This window comes from Chanodichthys erythropterus, chromosome 16, assembly GCF_024489055.1.
Source record: "Chanodichthys erythropterus isolate Z2021 chromosome 16, ASM2448905v1, whole genome shotgun sequence".
NCBI lineage: Eukaryota > Metazoa > Chordata > Actinopteri > Cypriniformes > Xenocyprididae > Chanodichthys > Chanodichthys erythropterus.
Window position 1 is genome coordinate 32,342,572 of NC_090236.1, and position 25,037 is coordinate 32,367,608.

Here is a 25,037-nt window from a genome sequence, read left to right on the forward strand (position 1 = left end):
GAATGTCTTGTAAAAAGGTAAAGGGCTAATGCCTCTGAATATGAACGCCTTTTAACATTCATGTATACCAGATTTAGTTCTCATCTGTTACACTTGTGCGTCAAGCACACCTCAGGTCACAGGAATACAAATGCCATCACTTATGTGATGGAATATTCAGTAAAATTAAGTAATTTATTGGCATTCACAAAGATGATGTAACTGTACTTAACCTTTGGTTAATGCTTCCTGTGCATCTCGGTGATTTAATAAGGCAACAAAGATCGAAAACATTTCTGAATCATGCTAAAAAAGAAACCCTTAAAAAACAAAAATATTCACATGCAGCATGCATTATTGTATTTTTCAACACACAATATATTTAGAACACATTTTGTTTTACTGCCATTTAAAGTCTCTGAAAATGAAGACATTTTCAACCATCATTTTTAAAGACTGCTTATGAGCATCATTTTAGAGTCTTCAACAATACACAAAAATCTGTATTGTTAAGAAGTGTTTACAAATCAGAATGGTTTACCATATCTTTAGTGTTAAAGGTGCAATATGTAAGATTTCTGTCCGCTAGAGGCCTGTTCAAAACAAAGGCGTAGCAAGTTTGATATCTTGGGACATGTGTTCTTCACATCACAGCCGGTGGAAATAATAGGGATAGGACTCATGAAGAAATCATGTTCATGAATGTGGTTATTAATGTTACTGTAGTATGAAGCAGAGCAGGAGCGAGTGTTGTGGGAGCTGAACGAGGCCGCTGGAGCGATTGCACAACACACGCCTCACGAGCAGCGGGACGTTTATTATGACACAGTCGCTGGCGCTGCTTCTGCTTTTCCAGTCATGAGTATGAGGTAATGCAGCTCTGTTTATCATATTAGATACATTTGAGTGTGCTGAAAATGATGTTATAACGTTACTCTGTGCGTTCGCTCGGCGGCTGCTGTGAGACACTGTTGCACACTGCAGTAAGATAGATCGATAATAGAATATCATATTAAATGCTGGATGGCTTGTGTTGATAAATGGCATGCAATTATTTTAAAACGTATTGTATGATGGATAAAATTCTGTATTACTGTTACTGAAAATAAAGCTGCATCTGATTATTCTATGTTAGCTACTTGACAAAATAGTGTTTTTCTCTGAGGCGTGGTAAAACATGGTACTCGCAAAAAATCAAGAAATTTTCTCACGATTTACAAATAGTTGGAAACATTTGGGATATTGTAAGTACTCAAGTGAACAAAATATATAACACTGGCCTGGTGGTTTTTGGATGTTTTACAGCAATAATCTAACAAATTGCACCTTTAATTTCCATATGTAGAACGTATCAAAATTGTGACAATAAATGTCACTTATTGCAAATAAAGTTAGCTTGCTTATCTTAATCCAGTGGATTTCTTCATGATCTCTTTTTGCACAGTGCAAATTTACAGAAAAAACACAGAAGAAAGCTGCAAGCAGAACGTGATGCAATATTCAAACATGTAGAAAAAACATGACAGATTCAATGTGTACTTACATATTAACATTAAGCATGTCATTAATGGTTAAAAAAGTTTTTCAGGCATCATAAAGTTTCATTCATTGTATTTTTTACCTTTTCTAATTGAAAAGACACCCAGTAGCATATCTGCACCTCACGTGCATCAAAAAACTGATAAACACAATTACAATAGCCGCTGTACTTGTGTGTAATCAGCATGAAAGTGTCATTCTCAAGCCACATTCTTAAATTCATTGTACTGTGAGGTTATTTACATTCGTCTGTACATTAAACATACATCAACTAAGAGTACATTACACTTTTCCTTGACTCTTATTACAGCCTCATTGGTTAAAATCAGTCCAAACCTCCATACTGAGAAGGGGTCTAATACTTTCATGTCCATTGAAAACTGCCAGTGTGGAGACCAAGCCACAGGAGAAACAGACTAGTTGAGTTTTAAGTGGTTCGCATTGCTAAAGCCTGTTCAAGCTCCTGTCTTCGTTGTTGAATCTACATAATAGAAAAAAAATACATTTGCAAATGAAAAGAGCAAGTAATATTATCACTTTTGATTCTGACATACACTACAGTTAAAAGTGAAATATTATTCCAATTTAAAATAACATTTTTAATTTATTTCTGTGATGGCCAAGCTAATACTTCAGTCTTCAGTGTCACATGATCCTTCAGAAATCATTCTAATATGCTGATTTGCTGCTCAAGCAACATTTATTATTATTATCAATGTTGAAAACAGTTGTGCTGCTTAATATTTTTGTGGAAACCGTCATACATTTTTCCAGGATTCTTTGATAAATATAAATTTCAAAAGAAAAACATATATTTACTGTCTTTATATATTTATTTACTTTATATACTGTCACTTTAGATAAATTTGATGCATCCTTCCTGAATAAAAGCATTAATTTCTTTAAAAAAAAAAAAAAACGTACTGACCTCAAATGGTGGTATGTATCTAACATGATTCATTGTCACATTCCCTCTTACCTTGCAATAGAAATAGCGACTGACAGCTTCCTGAGACCAGGGCTGGTTATAAAACTCCGCTCTCCTCTCTTCCTCTGGATTTCCAACTGTATCTGTCATCAGCTGCAACCAAAAAATCCAGTTCAAAACAGCAAAAAATACTTTCTTTAAAAGCAGTTACATCCTTTCCACCACTAGGTGAAGACACTGTTTCAAAAATGTTAAATGTTTAACTTATACAAACCTGATTTGGACATACATAAAGGGTGCATAATGTTTTGATATTTGATATAATAATATCCTATATGGCTATGATTTAGAGCATAGTTTACATTCACCTTCAGATCCCGGTTCTGGGAGCAGATCCAGTCCTGGATGTAGCCCTTGGGGTCTCTGGAGAAGCTGAGCATGAAATCTCTTTGGATCTTAAGTTGGTTGATGGACTCGATAGTTTCATGGATCTAAAAGAGAAAAGGTGACGATGTGAATTTTAACTATGAATGTACATAATGTTATGCAGAAATTGTTATGAGAAATTTTGCGCACAAAAATTATTCTTGTTGCTTCATAACATCAAGGTTGAACCACTGTAGTCACGTCGACGGTTTTAATGATGTCTTTAGTACCTTTCTGGACCTTGAAAGTGTTGATTATATTGGTGTCTATGGACGATTTCTCGGATTTCATCAAAAATATCTTAATTTGTGTTCTGAAGATGAACGAAAGTCTTACGGATGTGGAACGACATGAGGGTGAGTAATTAATGACAGAATTTTCATTTTTGAGTGAACTAACCCTTTAAATAAAACTACATAATGAGTATTTTCTACCCAGATCACTCTCACATTTTAACAAAAAGCTCCTTCTGACCTTGTTGTCTAGGGATGCAATCTCTTGTTGATTGGCTGTGGACAGCAGGAATCCATTCATCTGACTCTTAAGAGGATCATCAACTTCAACATCAATGTCATAGCAGGCTGTCTTCTTCTGGTCATTTGGATCCACACTGATAAAATAAAAATAAAAAAGGCATTTAAAGGAACAGTTCAACTGAAAATATCAATTCTGTCATTAGTTACCCACATGCCAATTATGCTGTTATTTTTAAGTGTATAAGTGTAACACAATAATACATAACTTATAATGCTTTTTGTCCTTTTTGGAGCGTCACACAATGATCTTCTGTTGTAAGGAAAAAATCCATTCAAAGAATATTTAAAAAAATATGTTTCCATAAAAAAATAACAGCAATACAGGTTTGGAACAATTTGAGGGTGTGTAAACAATAGATTTTTTATATTTTTTTATTATCCCTTTAAAGTCTAAAGGAAAACAGCCCTCTAAAAGTTGCAAAAATTGTAAATGTAAACACTAATTTTATGGCTAATTACCTGATAACATGATTGATCACAATAGGATCAGGCGGCAGCAGCAGGTTAGTTAGTCGCTGAGGAATCTCACAGAACTTTAGACGAGGACAGTCGAAGATCTGGGGGGGAGGGGGGATATATATCATATATATATCAGGTATGCTATCTATCAGGCAAAATGTTAACACCAAAATGAAGAGAGTATTTTATATGACAGAAGTATGTCAGTGCCTGCTGGAAATATTTATCACAGTTGATGTACTCCTTTTCATGAGAATCCTGCAGCTTGTTGGTCTTGACATACTGCCATAATGCCTGGATGATGCAGGAGCGGGTTTGAGTGTGGATGCCAAGGAGACGTGCGAGGCGAGGATCCAACTTAAACTGAGGAGGCTGAAATGCACAATGGATAAAAGAAATGAAATAAACACATTCAGAAATATCTGAACAGACCTATACAGTTATAAAACATCCACATATTTACTACATTATACCTACTATTAATAATTTGAATTCAGTATACTTGAGTAGCTGACATTACATTCCCATGAATTTTATTCAACAGCAAGGTTTTGGTTAAAATGTATAGTACGGTTAAAAAATTTGGGATAAGACTTAAAAGAAATTATTATTTTATTCAGCAAGGATGCATTAAATGTATCAAGAGTGACACTAAAGACATTTACAAAAGATTTCTATTTCAAATTAATGCTGTTCTTTTGAACTTTCTGTTCATCAAAGAATCATGGTTTTTAACATTATTAATAGCAAAAATGTTGCTTGAGCATCAAATCAGCATATTAGAATGATTTCTGAAGGATCATGTGACACTGAAGACTGGAGTAATGATGCTGAAAATAAGATTTGCCTTCACATGAATAAAATGGATTAAACTATTTTAAACTGGAATAATATTTCACAATATTACTTTGATCAAATAAATGCAGCCTTGGTGAACATATGAGACTTCTTTCAAAAACAAAGTATAAGTATAAAGGAAAGTGTACATCTTAGCTGCTGTAAACGGTCAAAATTTCTTTTCCAATGCCTTCCCTAGTTCATAAGTTGTGACAAAATCATTTTTAAAAATACAAATATTCAATTTAATCCATTTTCATTTGTTATAATCTCACAAAAACATCATGTATAACAGCTATAAAAGATTTAAGACAATTTTTTTAACTGTTTTAGATGGTTGTAGCATGTGGTTCAACTGGAAATTGGAAAATTCATGTCAAATACCCAAATGCAAATCTATTTCATTGTCTCTTTTTTACGATCTTAAGCTCTATCGTTTAAAAACATAGCTTTAGTTTTCTGACAAACCAAGCTTCTTCCCATCAGGATGTAGTTAGCAAAGTGAGAACTGCTGTAATTAAAAGAGCCATTTACTCGTTACTGTATAGCTACTTTGGTGATTTAATGACTCGACTATAACTGTTAACAACCGTGCTTTTCCAGATGGGAAAGAGCCATCATTATGCAGATGAATTTCTAATTGGTGTCTTTCTTAATACATTTGGTAAAATAATTGCTACAGTAACTTTTTTTAAACTTTTTTTTAAATACTTTATTTTAAACTTTATTTCAAGGTTTAAATTAGATTTTGAATCCCTGATTTTTAGCATAGCCTCAGACTTTAAGACCCCAATGTAGATTTTTCAGTTATTATTTAAAGAGTGTGATGTCATGCACAGAAAACTAACTACGGCATTCAAACTCTCCAGTAATAATCCAGCATTCCTACACACACCTGGTAATCCAGCATGAGCAAGAGGGTACAGCGCACATTCACATCGCCGGGCCTCTTCACCTGGAAGCCGTCTGTCTCTTGGGTTGTAGGGGTGCGGTGCCACTGTTACGAAAGGTACAAACAAAATGACTATCATATATAACTGCAGCAAAAGAAGTACACTGCAAATTCATGCTAGATTTTGATATTTTCTGAAGAAAAGTAGTGTTTGTCTGTGCTCAGGGTGTTTGCCAGGGCATGCAGTTGTATTCTGGGTGGTTTTTATGTAGTCTCTGATATTCTGTGGCCAGATTCACAAATCATTCTTAAGAATAAAATTCTTCTTAACTGCCAATTTCTTTCTAACTTAAGAAATGAATATTTTGTATTTCCAAAAACTTTTCTTAAGATTGTTCTTAAAGGTGCCCTAGAACCAGTTTTTACAAGATGTAATATAAGTCTAAGGTGTCCCCTGAATGTGTCTGTAAAGTTGCAGCTCAAAATACCCCATAGATTTTTTTAAATTAATTTTTTTAACTGCCTATTTTGAAGCATAATTAGAAATGCGCCGATTCAGGCTGCGGCCCCTTTAATTGCTCGCGCTCTCCGCCCCCTCCCGAGCTCTTGACAAAGATCACACAGCTAATATAACCCTCAAAATGGATCTTTACAAAATGTTCACCATGCAGCATGTCTAATCGCGTAAGTATGGTATTTATTTGGATGTTTACATTTGATTCTGAATGAGTTTGATGGTGCTCCGTGACGAACGGCTAATGCTACACTGTTGGAGAGATTTATAAAGAATGTTTTACAGACTGCAAGTGTTTAATAATGAAAATAACAACAGTCTTGTCTCCGTGAATATAGTAAGAAACGATGGTAACTTTAACCACATTTAACAGGACATTAGCAACATGCTAACGAAACATTTAGAAAGACAATTCACAAATATCACTAAAAATATCATGTATCATGTCAGTTATTATTGCTCCATCTGCCATTTTTCGCTATTGTTGTTGCTTGCTTACCTAGTCTGATGATTCAGCTGTGCACAGATCCAGACGTTAATACTGGCTGCCCTTGTCTAATGCTTTGAACATGAGCTGGCATATGCAAATATTGGGGTCATACATATTAATGATACTGATTGTTACATAACAGTCGGTGTTATGTTGAGATTCGCAATAAATAATGGCTTATTTCCTTCAACTGAGACACTTCACTTTGCCATGAATTGCTTGAAATATGATTGGAATCACTTCAAAAAGGAAATACTATTAAGTTCAACATGTGCAGCGCAAGTCTGTCACATAGGCTACATAAAATGATAAGCATAATTTTAATAAGCATTATAATTGTGTGCTTTGGACATGGCTTTTAATTGTGAGACTTTTGTTTTTGTAATCAGGCTTTCAAAATTATATAAAAATTTGGATTTAGATTTTATTGGCCAATATATATCGTTTATCGTCTTTCAAATATAAAGAATTATTGGTATCAGACAAAATTTTCAAATCGGTGCATCACTATTAAAAATCAATGTAAATAACTTAAGATATTTAGGATAACCTCCAAGTTGTATTAAATCCCCAAATGTAAGATGTTTAATGAATTTATTGGGTTGTTTCAAATATTAAGCATTACAATTTAATACTAGCTGCATATAATACAAATTACTTCCAGGAATGTGGACGAGTGCTCTGAATTGACACCGATTGATCGTGAAAACAGTGATCACTACTCTAGCTAGAACTAGCGAGGCAGCACAGGCAGCACACACAGAGGACGCATTCACTTTAGAGAGGGCGCAAATTAATGAGAAAGACCGCTGAATCTTGAGACAGGCTCTTTTAAAATTACTATTTTAACTTGACACGGCGCATTAAAAACAATGCTGAGTGATTAACTCCCATCAACCCAGTCGCAACAAAAATAGTCGGCGCTTATTATGATATCTACGGTAATCTTCAGGCAGTGTAAAACCCACTCATTAGCAAAACCCACTTTTCAATCAAATAACACCAAAGCCTTTCATTTTCTTCTTAAAGGTGGACTCAGTGATATTTCAAATCCACTGTTTGGAAGTTAGTCGGGCCGAGTCCAACAACAAAAGTCTAACCAATCAGCATCAGGGGGCGTATGGCGGCCGAGGATAGAGAACGAGCAAGAGGGAGATTTGAAAATAATAAAAAAGAACGAGAAATGGGAAACAATACAAAACGGTTCAAAAGAATATCACTGGAATGAAGTTTTATGACTGGCCAAGTGCTTTAGGACCCATGTTTATATTAGAAAAACTTTCCAGCGCTAAGTGGGAAGGCCTGAAAACTGCTTTGATCCCACTTCTCATGTGAGTAACACTGGGTTTTGATTGTCTGGAGCTGCTGTGCTGTTTGCGACTAACAATGAACACTTTGTATTTACTCTAGTGTACTGTATGTTAATTTTTTGTGCTTCCTTGTCGTTCGTTCATCAACTGCGCTTTTTTTTTTTTTTTTGTGAAGTATTTTGTTGCGCATCAGCTGTAATAATAAACAGACATCCACTCGCATTGCGTGTGTAACAGAGGCCAGATAGTGAGAGTTGAGCAGGTAAACCACTGCGCACTGACAACTGCTAGAGAATGCGGTGTTTAGCGTTGGTAGAGCATTCGCCTCGCATGCCAGCAGCGTTTGGTCCGGGGTTCAAGCCCGACTTGGAGCAGGGTGGTTAGGATTGGAGTGTGAGTTGTGGAGGTGGAGCAATGAAGTGAGGGGTGTGTTTGTTTGGGTTGATTTCAAATATCAACAATATCAAACAGCGTAGTTCAAATACCACTTACTGCACCTTTAAGAAAATAATTAAGATGTTCTTAAAGTCCCCTGTGGTGAAAATCAAGTTTTTAATGTTGTTTATATGTCTATGTGGTGTTTTTAATATACTTTAAGACAAACCATGTGCAAATTCATAAATCAACACCGTTGCTGAGTGTTTTCTCTTTGAAACTGCAGTGACCTAAAGACAGTCTCAAAAACGCGGTTTGAAATCGCTGCTGTTTCTGACATCTCAAACTACCTTGTAACCAATCACGTCAACGTGCTGGCGGGCTTTAGCATATCATTAACTACAAGTGCCCTGAAGCAGTCTCAAAAGAAGCCAGGTTATTCTGGTATATTTTTCTGTTGATATGAAAAATTGGGTAGATTTAGCAATATGGCAGGTGTATGATGTATATTACAATGTTATGATGAACTATAAGTCTTTCTTCACTGACGTTCCGAGTTATTCAAAGTGTTTCTAAGGATACTGATTTTTAGAAGGCAGCTGTTTTGACTCCGAAATAGTGAACAGGAACATGGTTTGTGTAACATTACTAACACATAAGTAGCAGCTGTTTGATAACGTAGACAAGCATAAGGCTAATCATATTAATTACCGCTATATTGACATTGTAAAAAGCGATACCATTGTGCAGCTTTTACCTTTTTTAGTAAGTTGACCGAGTGGATCTCTGAGCTTGTGCGAGTGAGTGGAGGCGGGGCTAATTAGCGTATTCATTGATCCATGTATATTAAATGAAGCAAGAGTGAAGAGAGTTACATTCAAGCTATTTTAAAGGCATGAAGATTACTTTTTTTTTTTTTCACATGAAAATTTTTTTATATGTAATTTTGATGATCAAAGATGAGTTTTAAGGGATAAAATTATTGATTACAGGGGGACTTTAAGAAAATATTTGAGAAATTCCTTAAAAATGTTTAAAGATTTGCATTTAGGAACATTCTTATGAACTTCTTAGAATTTATCTTAACTTCTTTCTTAACAAGATTTTCTTAAGAAAACCACCGCAAAAAAATAACAAAAAAAACTGTAGGCCACTTATGCACTGTTTATGCACACAGTATATACATTCACGCTTGAGAGTGAATAAAAATAATCAGGCTCTTAATGTGTTCTCAATTGCATTTTCCCTCAACCATCGCATGTTATAGTGCTTTTTGAAAGAGACAACATAATGGCAATGACTCACAGCTCAACTCAATTAGCTTTGCTTGACATTGGAGGTTTTTTCAATGGTGTCCTTCTAGGCAGGTAAATCACTCTTTTTTATCGCCTGCCTCAAATTGGTGTGTGTTGTGATGAAAACCCACAGTCACCAAGGACAATTTAAAGAGCTGCCGAATGAATAAACTCAAATGCGGCCAGTTCCAATGGGCCGGAGGCACGAGGGTCACTCCTTGAGAGCCGCAGACCACTTCTCTAAATCTGCCTTGCCTAAATCTGAATGTCCCTAACAAAGTGCATATAAATATTAAGTGCTTGAGGCAGCTGGGAAGGTTCCCGTGTGTAATGTAAATTCCTGAGTTTGTCTGAATAGCACCTGCGCACAATGGTTCCTCCACTAAAATAGAGTAAAGCACATTTGCTGAATACAAAGCCTCTCGGAGTTCAGGGTGCTGTAAAAGGTTGTATAAGTGTTTGTTTTCAGAAATGCATTTCTTTTCTCCCAATAACGCTGCCCAAAGCTCTGTGCCGGCTGCAGTGTCATCACTCCACAGTGTCATGGGCAACTACCTTACGTAACCTGTCGCTATGGAAACCACGAAGACATGTTTTACATGAAGAACGGTTAACTGAACTTTTTATTATGACATTGAATTTTCTATTGAATTCCTATCCAATCTGTCACACAGTGAGGCCAAGCGATGCTCGTGGATGCATACTGAAATGTGACAATTTCACCCTGAGTGACTGTCCTCAACTTTGTTTGAAATGTAAAGAGGACTCTCGAGATTCTCCCTTATTAAAAGCGAACATCTTTTGTTAAGATTGAACATCAAATATGGTTTGACAATACTTTTTATTGTCGTATGTTGAGTGAGTTATTGCTCACCTCCACTAAGTGGTTATCAGGGCCGTACAGATCCTTGTCCAGCTCAATAACAAGGCTTTTAAAGAAAGACGAAAACTTCCTCTTTTGTTTTCCAGGCTAAAGTGCACAGGGAATAAAAGTTGAACAGAAAAGAATGAAGTTAAATACAAATTGAATGAAGAATCCTAAACAAACATTAGTATCAGAAGAATAGTATCTGCTCTTAACATAATTAAATTGTTCCATGCAATTAAATTAAAGTCTTTTCAAGAAAAAAAATAATAATTTGAATAGATTTGTTCTAGCCTACGAACTTAAATACATTTTATGCAATAAAATGCAATAAAGATGCAATAAAGGACTAAATTGGATACAGTTATGGTCAATAAAAATTATTCATGCATGGATTAAATAAACTTCCATTATACAATCGTAAACCGATTACATGCAATGAAATTAAGTTGTGTCATTAATTGTTACATTTGCTCATTTTAATTAACTAAATTGAACAAGCAGCAAAAATAGATTTTTTTGACTGACATTTAAAAATAATAAGAACAACGATCATGACAAATTAATTCAACACTGCATTACAGAACAGATGGTAAGATTATGAATGCAAACTCAGTGCTTACATCATCCAATAATTTGCCCTCTACACGCAGCTCCCATGATGCAATGCTGCCCTCAGAGTCCTCTGCATCAGGTTTGGCAGGGTTGAAAGTGTTCGAAATGTACAAGCGTAGCTTCCGCTTTTGCTAGACCCGAAGAGCACATTTTTCACGTCATAGTTAACTAGGAGTTAGTAAAATCTCACTAGAAATGTGTATTTGAAGTGAAATCGCATACCTTCATTGGTCTTTTGAGGGCTTCCTGTATATCCACCCTCTTCCTCATAATGGTTTGGTCAAGTTTGCGCTCAAAAGCCAGGAGGTCCATGTACGCCTGGGACTCTGGCACCAGTTCACGAATCTAATGAAAAGGCATTCAATGTTCTTAAATGTTTGATGATATTTAACATATATAGTGTATGGTATAGTGCGTTATTTTCCCTGAACCATTAACTCTCTGGTTCATTATCAATCAATGTGACACTAAAGCTTAATAGTGCAGTGGTTTTCAACTGGTTTTGTTTCAGGCGCCAGATTTTAAGTTGGACAAAGTGGAAACTCAAAACAGTATCAAAGTATTTTATTGTGCACCAAATCAACAACAACAAAAAAATAATAATTTTATATATATATATATATATATATATATATATAATATGTGACCATGGACCACAAAACTAGTCATAAGGGTATATTTGTAGCAATAGCCAACAATACATTGTATGGGTCAAAATGATCAATTTTTCTTTTATGCCAAAAATCATTAGGATATTTAGAAAAGATCCTGTTCCATGAAGATATTTTGTAAATTTCCTACAATAATTTTTTTTTTGTTTTGTTTTTTTTTTGAGTGGATATGCATTGCTAAGGACTTCATTTGGACAACTTTAAAGGCAATTTTTCTCAATATTTTGATTTTTTTTGCACCCTCAGATTCCAGATTTTCTAATAGTTGTATCTCGGCCAAATATTGTCCTATTCTAATAAACCATACATCAATAGAAAACATATTTATTCAATATAAATAAAGAAAAATGGACCCTTATGACTGGTTTTGTGGTCCAGGGTCACACATATTATATTAATGTATTTTTATGCATTTTATAATTATATGAATTATATTTATGTAATTTTTAATAAATTATAACATTAAATGCTTGCACTTTATTTTACAGTACATGTACTTTCTTGTACTTACAGTGTTCTTACCTAAGAAAATACTGGTATTATAAGGTACCTACAGGGGCTAAGGTTAGGTTTATGTGTAGGTTCAGGGTTAGTAGTTATTACTATAATAAGTACATAGTATGTACATGAGGAACATGACTGTAAAATAAAGTGCTACCCATTAAATTATTTTATTTATATAATTAATTTATAATAGATGCAAAATTATTAACAATTTTGGTTTCTAAAATTTGATTTCATGCTCTTAGCAGCTGAAAATCCACCGCCTAAAACACATTCTGTTCATCACGCAAGTGAACCCATATTTAATGTAATTTTTTTTTTTACCTTAGATTGAGGAAATGATTTGAGGTAAAACTTCATTAGCATTATGAATAAAATAATTATTCATATCCTGACAATTAAAGATATCCTAGTCTAAATTTATCAAAATTCTAGGCCACACCAAGTCAGTTATTATTCACGAACTGATCGAACATCAAACGATTAAGATTTTCCCATGCGTTTGCATCACTTTACTAAGTCAATGACAGTTATAACAGAATACCATTCTTATTCTCATTTGTTACTGAAACAAATGATGTATGTCCTTGCGTGATACACAACAAAATTGTGACTTGACTCTCTCCTGATTTTCACAGTGTTGCATCATTCTCTCCATCCCATGTGACCTCCAGCATTTTACAAACCCCATCACAATGAATTAATACCTTTCAGTTTGCCCTACAAAGACATTAGGAGGATTGGCCATTTCAAAAACCAACATCACCTCCAATTCCTGCTATTGTGGCGTACTACTGTGTCACATCCCAATGGAGACATTTTACCTTATCACTTGTGTGCCTGCACTCAGCCTACATGCAACCACACACCATCAAATTCCTTGGGAATCAAACCCTTTTCCACCGACAGAAAACACCAAATACACAAGAGAAGTCTTTGTGACACACTGGACTCCTCTTACCCGCCCCTTTCACTTTTTTTTTACCCCCGGAAAAAAACAAAATCAGCGCAATTACCTGTACCGTGCAATCACTCTTGACTTGGCACTGAAAATTAAGAGATGAATAAACAAACACAGACAAACAGATAAAAGCCACAATGATGGACCTCACCCTCTGAGGGAGAATCTTGTCTGCCATTTTTCTTCTCTTGGCACTACGGATGGGGAAAAACAGAGAGAAAGAAAGAAAGAAAGAAAGAAAGAGAGAGAGAGAGGGAAAGCATGTTACTATGGTGACTGATAGCAGAGTCCACAGGCCATCTGCTGAATAACTGGGACCCATCCAGACGTTTTTCCAGCTGTGTGTGTGTTTGTGTGTAAGTGTGTGTGTGTGTGTGTGATCAGAGAGAGAGTATAAGAGGGAGAAAAAGACAAACAGAGGTTGAAACTGACCTAACACTTTATTAGAATTATGAATGCATAAATATTAATTTTTTTGTGTGTATGTAGAAGAGATTTCTTGCTGCTTTAACATCTGGCTGTCTCAGTTATTGTAAAGGGCTGTTCACACAGGACACGTTCTTGCATTCAAAAATGGAAAGATGTAACAGAATGTCTCGAAACCTCTTTATTCATGTCAAAAGATGCTGAAAAAACAGCAAGACATGACTGAACAGTAAGATACATCCCTCTTGCCGTTGTTAACATACCATAAAAAGGTTTGTAATTTTTACAGAAAGGGACTGTAAAAATGCTACAGTAAAAACCTGTCGACTCTTTAACTGCAAGTTACCTTAACATATACAATTAAAAAGTGTAAGTGGTTTAATGTTGCATTATATGTAGTTTTACTGTAAAATACTAATTATGTTCTTTTTTTTTAATCAATAAAAACTATGAGTTACCATATAATTTACAGGGAAAAACGGTAAGAGGACATTCCCAGAAGTCCCTGAGTGACACATCTCATCTGATTATATTTTATTCAAATAATTTTGTGCTTTTTTGTTATTAGTACTGTACATTACGTGATTTGTATCATTATTCTAACGTTATTTTTGTAGCTTGTTACGAAACAAAGTCTCTCACCTCAGAAAACCGAACTTTACTGTTTTGTCGGACGTTATACTGTGCTTGTAGCGTGCACACGCAAATGCCACTTTAAAAAAAGTGCAAGAGAAACTACGAACATGTAAAGTCGTAGTTACGTTGTCAATTAGTAAGTCATGAAATAAAAGAAAAGAAGGCCTACCAATAAATCACGTAACTGGTACGTCGTGTGTTAGCTGGGAAGGATTTACAGTCAAACCAAAAATTATTCAGACATTTTTGATATATTTTTACTAGTGGGTGCAGGACACTATAGTTCATTTATGTAAGTGAGGATAGCAAAATAAAGTAAACTGTGACATATTATACCCAAATATTCTTCATTCAGTGGACTACCAGTAAAATTGATAAAAATTTGGAACCAAAAATTATTCAGACACTTTGACCTGTCCATGTTTTACTGACATAATTAAGATTCATTTTTTCTGACAGTTTAACTCTGAGATCTTGTCATATTTTATTACCATTTTTTTAAAGGGGTGGTATAATGCCATTTTTACAAGATGTAAAATAAGTCTCTGATGTCCCCAGAGTGTGTATGTGAAGTTTTAGCTCAAAATACCCCGCAGTTCATTTTTATGGCAAGCTAATTTTGTCACTTTTTGAGGGTGAGCAAAAACGCTCCGTTTTTGTGTGTGTCCCTTTAAATGCAAACGAGCTGCTGCTCCTAAGCAGAGGGCGGGGTTTCAAGAGCTCATGTTAGCGCACAGTGTTAGCAGCGCCGATTGGACAATGTTGGAGAGACTAAAGAAGAAGTGACAACATGTAGAATGCAACAGGACATTTCTGAATGGTTAGTTGATAAATTTATGTAGCTGATGTAAAGTTAAATATTTTAAAGTCTGATTAGCATATTCTTTCATGATAATCTATAAACTGTTCTTGTGGGAACTGTTGTAATATGCCTACAGAGTCAGAGAATATATGCTGCATGAAGACAAAACAGGTATAGTTTAGTTTAATTACGGTTATAACTTATGTTGGCATCTTGCTTTTATAACATTTGTGTTATGTACTGTATGGCCTCACCCCTGTGTTACATGTTCTCGGGGGCAGTTATTTTGTATATTATATATATATATATATATATATATATATATTATATATATATATATATATATATATATATATATATTATATATATATATATATATATATATAAAATGAATGTGGTGTTTTGTCTTTGTGTTTATGACCCTGTACAATGTTTTATCCTTGTTTTCCAAAGAACTCTGATGCATGTGGTTCTCTGTTTTACTACCTGTATTATCATGGTGGTTATCACTAGATTTTAAGGTAAAAAGCAGATTTTTGGTATCACTTAAAGAAATGCACTGTAATAAGCTGAAAAATGTACAGGCACCAATATGTCATCTTGTAATACTGGAAACATTGTCACAGTGAATTTCAGGCAAATACAGCTGCCATTTTTACTGTAAATTTAATGAGATATTTAAAAAAAAAAAAAAAAAAAAAAAAAAAAACCAGAGCAGATCAACATAAGAACATGTACTGTGTGAGCAGTCCATAACATTTAAGAAACCAGATCTTTGCGGTCCAAATGTCTGAAAATACAGACTTCTTAAATGTCATTCCCAGCATCAATTTGGACCACACAATCTGAGTCGCTGTTTTCAGAAAGACGTTCCCATACATGATGCATATAATTCGTTAGTGCAGAAAAGTTTTTCCACTGACAGACATGCCACACTCCTACGGACACCGAGAGCTCCTCAGGTCCACAGTCGAGGAGCACATGACCCCGTCGGAGCAGGAAATGTCTGTCCACGTTCACATCCACACCCCCTCTGGAGTATAAACTTTCTCATGGTCCGACTCTTCCACCCCAAGCCACACTGCTCCTCCGGGAGAGGCTGAGAGATGCGGTGGGGGGTGTGAGAGTGAATGCCTCCTTACATTTTCTTGAGCTACAATTAACAATTAGTGCATTTAGGTGGAAAATCGTGCGTTTACTGAACGTAGGGCAACGATAAGACTGAATTAACACAAACAGCATGACAGAAGGGTCATGCAGTCCGCATACAAAGCTAACCGAACGCAAACGCATGTTCTGCTTCACATGCACTGGAACAGGACATTCATCCTCAGGTCATGTCAACAACTATTGCCTCCATTTAGTGGATATCATTTTTTTATTGTTTTTACTTTAATCTGTTACCTTAAAGGATTAGCTCACCCAAAAAACGAAAATTCTGTCATGTCGTTCCAAACCCGTAATACCTTCATTCATCTTCGGAACAAAAATTAAGATATTTTTGATGAAATCTGAGAGGTTTCTGATCCTCCATAGAAAGCAACATAAGTACCACATTCAAGGTCCAGAAAAGTAAAGACACTGTTAAAACAGTCCATGTGTAAGTATTCTCGTCACTTCATAACATTACGGTTGAACCACTGCAGTCACATTGACTATTTTAACAATGTCTTTATTACATTTCTGGACATTGAAAATAGTAATAACATTGAAGTCTATCGGAGGTCAGAAAGCTCTCGGATTTCATCAAAAATATCTTAATTTGTGTTCCAAAGACAAACGAAGATCTAACGGGTTTGGAACAACATGAGGGAGAGTAATTAATGACAGAATTTTCATTTTTTGGTGAACTAACCCTTTAAGTGCACACATGCATTGGGGGAAATATGGTCCAGTCAAGTTTGATGCTGCAAACGTGAACAAACCAATCAGGCAGCGACATGTCGATCACAAACTGTCAAACTAACATGCAGCAGAATAAACAGCCTACTTGGATCCAATTGCAGGATCTGACTGGGCTTCTCTCATGTCCATCTGTCTCGCAGATATCTCATTTGTTGCTGGAAATCCAAGTGGTTTCCTATAGGTTGATTTGGGGTACCTCTAGTTAGTTATTTAAACAGTAGAGATGCAGTATATAGATGTAATAACATTTGCTGATTTTAAAGGTGCCCTAGAATCAAAAATTGCATTTACCTTGGCATAGTTGAATAACAAGAGTTCAGTACATGGAAATGACATACAGTGAGTCTCAAACTCCATTGTTTCCTCCTTCTTATGTAAATCTCATTTGTTTAAAAGACCTCTGAAGAACAGGCGAATCTCAATATAACGCCGACTGTTACATAACAGTCGGGATCATTAATATGTACGCCCCCAATATTTGCATATGCCAGCCCATGATCAAGGCATTAGACAAGGGCAGCCAGTATTAACATCTGTATCTGTGCACAGCTGAATCATCAGACTAGGTAAGCAAGCAAGACCAACAGCGAAAAATGGTAGATGAAGCAATAATAACTGACATGATCCATGATAACAAGATGTTTTTAGTGATATTAGTAAATTGTCTTTCTAAATGTTTCGTTAGCATGTTGCTAATGTACTGTTAAATGTGGTTAAAGTTACCATCGTTTCTTACTGTATTCACAGAGACAAGACTGTCGTTATTTTCATTTTTAAACACTTGCAGTCTGTATAATTCATAAACACAACTTCATTCTTTATAAATCTCTCCAACAGTGTGTAATGTTAGCTTTAGCCACGAAGCATAGCCTCAAACTCATTCAGAATCAAATGTAAACATCCAAATAAATACTATACTCACATGATCCGACGCATGCATGCAGTATGCATGACGGACATCTAGTAAAGATCCATCTGAGGGTTATATCAGCTGTGTGAACTTTGTAAATGCACTGTATTATAGACGAGAGCTCGGGAGGCAGGGAGCACGAGATTTAAAGGGGCCGCAGCCTGAATCGGTGCATAGTTAATGATGCCCCAAAATAGGCAGTTAAAAAAATTAATTTAAAAAAATCTATGGGGTATTTTGAGCTGAAACTTCACAGACACATTCAGGGGACACCTTAGACTTATATTACATCTTGTAAAAACTGGTTCTAGGGCACCTTTAAGAGATTTTTTCGGTAACAGTCACTATTGTACACAATATCTGAATTCAAATGTTTTGGTTGAGATTTTAATTTAGAAATTAATGAGAGGTTGTATTAAATTGATCCAAAGTCACAGTAAAGACACTTAAAATGTTACAAAAAATTCTATTTCAAATAAATGCTGTTCTTTGAACTTTCTATTGATCGAAAAAAAAAATGTATCAAATGCATCACATACATATTAAGCAGAACAACAAGTTGTCAATATTGATAATAATTAGAAATGTTTCTTGAGGACCAAATCAGCATATTAGAATGATTTCTGAAGGATCATGTGACACTGAAGACTGGAGTAATGATACTGAAAATTCAGCTTTTACATCACAGAAATAAGATACATTTTAAAATGTATTTAAATAGAATTCCACAATATTGATACTGAATATTTTATTGTGCATGCTCATTTCCCTTTTTTACCATTATCTATTTTTCACTTAAATGTAATCTTTAAAAACACTAATAAGGACAAAAAATTTTATCCACTGAATGAATATCAATGAAAATCCATTTTTCATATTTGTAGCACTGAAAATGATTTAAAATATTAATACTTAAATAATTTTCTGTGCTATAATTTCAATGCTATTTTATATTTGCTTTAGACAAAATAGTATAGATATATACTTAAAGGGATAGTTCACCCAAAAATAAACATTCCGTGATCATTTATTCACCCTCAAGTTGTTCCAAACCTGTATGAATTTCTTTGTTTTGCTGAACACAAAAGAAGATATTTGGAAGAATGTCAGTAACCACACAGATTTTGCCCCCCATTGACTACCATAGTATTTATTTTTCTTACTATGGTAGTCAATGGGGAGCGAGATCTGTTTGGTTACTGACATTCTTCCATACCAATTCATACAGGTTTGGAGGACTGAGTAACAACTGGAGGGTGAGTAAATGATGACAGAATTTTCATTTTTGGGTGAACTATCCCTTTAATAAGACCCATTTATCAGTTATCAGCCATAACATTAAAATAATAAGCAGCTTATCTGTATCGAGCAGAATATCTGTGCATCCCTATGAAATAGTATAGCAAGCTGATTCAACTCTAGCTTGGAATGCATTAGGATTGTTTTGTATTTTCATAATCCAAATCTAACATTTGTTAAACAACTTTGAATTTTCTAACATGAGCTGTTGAATTCAGTAAGCTGCACATCAATATTCACAACTGACACCCTTACAAGCATAAACAGTTAAAATGAAAACACAAGGACAATTACAGTATAGCAACAAGACTGATGAAAACCTGAGAAAACTAACAGCAAATTCCAAACGTCACTTTCATGCCCTTGGGAAGAGAATGCTATTAGCAGGGTTGTTTCAAATGAAAATGAGCAATGGAATCCCTTCACAAAGGTCCCTACCACAAGGCTGTTTGTGAAGTTTCGAGGCGATCGTGACTTTAAGGACACAATTTTGCCGTTTGTGATCACATGATCCTGATGTGCATGTAAAATATCTTTGAAGCCAATGCCACAAAGAGAGCAGTGTGAATCAAACAAGACATAAAGATTCAATACATTGTGCTAGGTCTTATTGGCTACAACTCTAATATCTATAAACAAGAATTATAAAGTGTCACATATGTGCCATTTAGTACAGCCTATACTTGGACATATGAGACAGTAATGCACTGCAGACTTCAGACTTTATTTCAGAGTAGTTCCGAGTTCTGTGCTTAAGTGATTATTTAGGATAACTGTGGCACTATTAATATTTACCAAGAAATATTTGTCATTTAATAGCAATCAAAATGTTACGTTTCTAAAATTACAGCACATGCACTAGCCAAACATAAGATATTTCAGTCACTAGAGAGCGCTATACTTGGCAAGGGCTCCATGGTGAATTATATGAGCAAAAAAAAAAAATTCATATAGGCATAAGAAATGCATAAAAACCAATATATGCCCAGTTTGCTCTCTGGGAGTACATGTCTATTATTTCTCATCTGTTGCATGAACTGATCTAAAATCACCAGACAAAGTGAGAGGTCAGAGAACAGTGTCACTCACTTTCTGGGACGGTTCTGGACAGGGGGAGGTTGCACGGGCTGGGTCGGGGCAGGACGTTTTCGGTTGGGGTCTAGGGCTGGGTTAGGCATCCCTGGTCGAATTGGCGGTGTTCCTCCATATGGAGGTCCAGGAGGCCCCATGGGAGCTCCTTGATGGGGCATCCGTGCCCCTGAAGTCATCCCTGGACGCTGTGGGGATGAGAAATATTTAGAGTAAAGGTCAGGCACCAAAACATTTCTTTGTTGAACTCGCTTGACATGCGTTATAGGAAGTTTACCCCAAATATCTCTGGCACACAATACATATAATTTTTTTTTCTTTTTCACAAACAAACAATTACAGCAAATTCACATAATACACAAAGAGCTTTTAAGCTAAGGCACTACTGGGTGCTGTAATAAGCTCCTCCTCCAGTATCCGAAGCTGAATTAGGCCAGGGACTCTCGCACCTGTGCCTGTCATTTCTGAAGCGACAGCTGCTCGCCCTCTACCGAAACACAGAGGTGCTGGGAAAGTCAGTCAAACGCAGTTTAAAGGACAACTGTGCAAACTGTGATTTCAAATAACTCCTCATTTCATTCAGGCCACACTTCTGGCATTAGACATTAAATATGTTTTTGGGGAATTTCTTTTCTTTTTTCTGAAAAGTGCTATAAAATCAATCTGAATTTTTAATTGAATAGCGATCACAATAATGTAGATTTTACAATAACAATCAATGCGTTAATATCAGTTAAATTAAATTTGCATATATATATATATATATATATATATATATATATATATATATATATATATATATATATATATATATATATATATATATATATATAAAAAATAATTTTACAGTATATATTATTCTAGGTTATTGCTCATTTATGTATACACAAATATGCAACATTTTTGTTGCATAAATTTGTATAAATTAATATTAACCAATTAAATTGAATTACATTTAAATTAAATTAAAACATGATATTATAACGTCATAACATAAAATTATCAGTGCTGGTAGTGATTACATATAATCTGGATTACGTAATCAGATTCCAAAAATGAAGTACTTGTAATTAGACTGTATTTCATTTTAAAATACTTTCAATTTTCAATTTTCTTTCTCTTTGTATTTTTATATCAATATGGTACAAGATTATCCTATTCAAATCAATGTGATAAATGAGTTAGGTCAAAGGTAATCTAAAAGTAGTCAGATTACATTACCTTAAATGTGTAATGTAATGGATTACGTTACTAACTACGATTTTTGTCATGTAATTTGGAATCAGTAACTGACTATGATTTGTAAGTAATCTACCCAGCACTGAAAATGATAACATAGAAACAATAGTATATTTAAAAGTTAACATTTTTAGTGTTATGTTAGTTCATGACACCTAGTTAATGTTAACAAATTAAACCTCACTGTTAAGAGTTACCCGATTGAAAAGAGCAATTTTATCTTTAGGTTTCTGTCCTGTTATTATTTCTCAGATTAGTTTGTGTGCTGCAGAGGAGATTTGAGGTCTGTTGTTCATGACTCATAATGGCAGAGTTGCAAAGTCCCTGTGACTCTCTGGATGTGCACCAAAGTTGTGGAAACATCCAGAATGTGAGCCAATGTCCCCAGTTCCGAGTCCTCCCTACAGTGGGGGTACAGCACATCCCTGCCGGAGATGATCCCGTATGGTGCTGTGACCCTCATAACCCGATCATTGCTTTCCAAAGTAGGCCAAGCTCCAGAGGTGTCCAGGCCTGGTCCAATCTCAGAACATCTGAGTGAAGAGGCAGTGGGATGTGAACATGTGGACGCAGCGGGAACCGGTGCAGGTCTCTGCACGCCTCTGCCAATCCCTAGCTCTCAAGGTCGCAATGGAGGTGTTCAGGGCACAGGAGGAGGCAGCAGCACTGGACTATCATAGAGGATCAAATGCAGAAGAACACTTTCTGGATGCTGCCATGCCAGACTTATACTATATATCAGATTGGAGGTAGCAATATCATTTTTCTCAGATCAATAACAACGTGAATCTTTACTAAAAGGGAAAAGATATCAATGGGTTTGTAGTGATACAAAGGGTTAGCTCACCCCAAAATGAAAATTCTGTCATTTATTACTCACCCTCATATCGTTCCACACCCGTAAGACTTTCGTTCACCTTCAGAACACAAATTAAGATTTTTGGTGAAAAAAAGCTCAAATGTGCCAAAAAGCCTAAATTAAATCTGTTCATCATATAAAACAATCAAGTCTCTTCAGAAAATTTGGACTAAACTGCTTGATTCATATGGGTTAGTTTTACAATCTCTTTATGAACTTTTTGAAGCGTCAAAGTGGTATTCACATACCTGTCCATGGAGGGACTGAAATCTCTCAGATTTCATCAAAAAGATCTTCATTTGTGTTCTGAAGCTGAATGAAAGCCTTACAAGTTTGGAACGAAATGAGGGGGAGTAATTAATGACAGAATTTTCATTTTGGGGTGAACTAACCAAATACACTAACAAATAATGAAAAGGTATTGAACTAAATTTTTTAAAAGAAATAAAAAAAATATAATAAAACCAGATAAAATAGTAAAAATGTACAAGGTCAGCTAGCAGCCAACCTTAGCAGGCCAAGTCAGAAGTTAGAGATTACCATATATACCCCTAAAGATCCTGCATTCAAATCCATTCAAATTCATAAATAGCCTATATTATAGGGATAATATTACCAATACAAATAGAGGATTAGTATGTCTTGAAGGTTACTTCAGCAAAAAGCCTCTAGATATAATACTTTATTTAGTCTAATATCAGCTAGCACATGAATGCAGCCTCAAAGTAGTTGTATGACCATCAAAAGTTCTCAAAAGTCTCCATAAACCTTTAAATCTTCCACATTTGTAAGCAGTACACACCCTGAAACACATACAATCAAGTTTGCTTCCACTACATGTTCAGAACTGAATAAAATAACACAGCAGCATTTTTATGTGTGATCTACCCTCCTGATACACACCCTCCTCTGCCTGCACACACACACACAAACACACCAAAAGAGCATCCTTTATTTTATACTGCTGGTACTCGTCCCTTAAAATACAAGTATCTCTCTCATACTTCAAGCACCGGCGTTTCCCTTTCCTTGCGTATCCTCCTCCATTTGTTAAATATAATAACCTTTCACCCTTTCTCCTACACCGAGTCCTCCTCGGCTGTTCCTGTTTTTAAAAAAAATTATCTAAATAAAAATGATCGGTAACAACCGCTGCATCTTAGTTCTCCAGTGAGCAGAGCCATTGACACGCTTCCACATGCACACACACGCTCACTCACTCACCACTCCATGGACGAGAAACTCAAACAGTTTACTCTTGGTGGCTTTACGAGCTCCTCCGGCAGAATCCTCCATGTCCATTTATAAAAACCCCAGTCCCTCTTTTGTTTCCTCTATTCCTGGGTACCTCTGCCTCTGTGCGCTTCCCTCACTTTTCTTCTCCTCCAAAAGAGAGTGCTCCCTCCCTCCTTCTCCGCACTCTGACGTTCCCTTTCTCCACTCTCTCTCTCTCTCTCTCTTTTTAAAGCATGTCAGCGTGTGGCCAGAGTCGAGTCTCTCTCTCTTTCTCGCTCGGTTTTAGAGTAGCTTCCCTCACAGACTCTGGGTTGGGAAGGATGGGGGTCTGTGAAGGGGGCTGTCGCTGGACCACCAATGTGTTGAGGAATGCTGCTGAAAATAGTGACACTACCAAAACACAGCCACAGTGCTGTTCCAATGGACAGTTATTTGGCAGTACATCATCTGTGTGCTCTCACAGCTAGTTATTAAGGGTAAAGTCTGAATGACTAACTTTAGGGAATCTCTAAAGGAGTGTTTATACAAGGTTTTGAAGAATTGAACTGTTGTAATGGGACCACTTAGAGGGGACCTATAATACTGTGAAGTTTCTGCTCAAAATACCCCACAGATCATTTATTATAGCTTGTAAAATTGGCTTCTATGTAAGTGTGAGCAAAAACATGCAAACATTTTTGTGTGACCCTTTAAATGCAAATGAGATGCTGCTCCCAGCCCCCTTTCCAAAAGAGGGTGGAGCTTTAACAGTTTGTGCTTCGGTTGCTCAACAACAACAAAGCTGGGGAATCTCACGCAGCCAAAATGAGGATTGTCAGTAACAGTGTTCAGACTTGCATTGTTCAAACCGGAGTCGACACTGATGGAGAGACTCAGGAAGAAGTTACAACTTTTAGTATGCATCTGGACGTTTTTGAACGGTTAGTGGATAAATTTATCTAGTTGTTGTGGAGTTGATTCAACTCATCGACTAGCATGTGCCGTCATCTTAATCTTTTGTGCAAATCCAGCATTGAATTGACCCTCGTTTGTAAAGCAGTCCGGCGTAAAATGATGGCATGATAACAACACTCTACTACAAAAACTCTTCCTCTTCTCTAAAGCAGCCTAACATGACCTCGCCCCCTTTGTTGTGTGTTCTTGGGGGCGGGGTTTATGTAAACTTTAGGGTTAGTGAGGTCACTAACCCAGGAAGAAGCTTGTTTTAGTCCCTACCAGCTGTTTGTTGTAGTCCTTAAAGGTGCCCTAGAATTAAAAATTGAATTTATCTTGGTATAATTAAATAACAAGAGTTCAGTACATGGAAATGACATACAGTGAGTCTCAAACTCCATTGTTTCCTCCTTCTTATATAAATCTCATTTGTTTAAAAGACCTCCGAAGAACAGGCGAATCTCAACATAACACCGACTGTTATGTAACAGTCGGGATCATAAATAT

At 35.8% G+C, this 25,037-nt stretch overlaps 1 protein-coding gene across 2 annotated transcripts; it reads right to left on the bottom strand.

The window, feature by feature from the left end:
* Positions 1–40: 40 nt before the first annotated feature.
* On the bottom strand, positions 41–23,720 carry smarcd3a (SWI/SNF related, matrix associated, actin dependent regulator of chromatin, subfamily d, member 3a). Of its 2 annotated transcripts, XM_067362987.1 has the most exons (14): positions 23,586–23,720; positions 20,264–20,451; positions 17,051–17,140; positions 13,348–13,390; positions 11,283–11,405; positions 11,069–11,191; positions 10,455–10,550; positions 5,600–5,701; positions 4,078–4,239; positions 3,868–3,965; positions 3,347–3,482; positions 2,815–2,937; positions 2,498–2,599; positions 41–1,999 (listed from the first exon to the last, which is right to left on the bottom strand). In XM_067362987.1, exons 1-14 carry the CDS (start codon positions 23,661–23,663, stop codon positions 1,946–1,948), a joined length of 1,518 nt encoding a protein of 505 aa, XP_067219088.1. In that variant the 5' UTR covers positions 23,664–23,720; the 3' UTR covers positions 41–1,945. The 2 variants fall into 2 exon arrangements, with proteins under 2 accessions (XP_067219088.1, XP_067219089.1); XM_067362988.1 differs by lacking the exon at positions 17,051–17,140.
* Positions 23,721–25,037: the final 1,317 nt, after the last annotated feature.

Excerpts from the sequence above, each read along its gene's own strand:
- smarcd3a (XM_067362987.1), bottom strand. The coding sequence starts at position 23,663 with ATGGACATGGAGGATTCTGCCGGAGGAGCTCGTAAAGCCACCAAGAGT. Across the intron at positions 11,192-11,282 it reads CCCTCAAAAGACCAATGAAG|CAAAAGCGGAAGCTACGCTT; the intron begins GTATGCGATTTC and ends CTTCGGGTCTAG. Across the intron at positions 2,000-2,497 it reads GTCGCTATTTCTATTGCAAG|ATTCAACAACGAAGACAGGA; the intron begins GTAAGAGGGAAT and ends TCTATTATGTAG.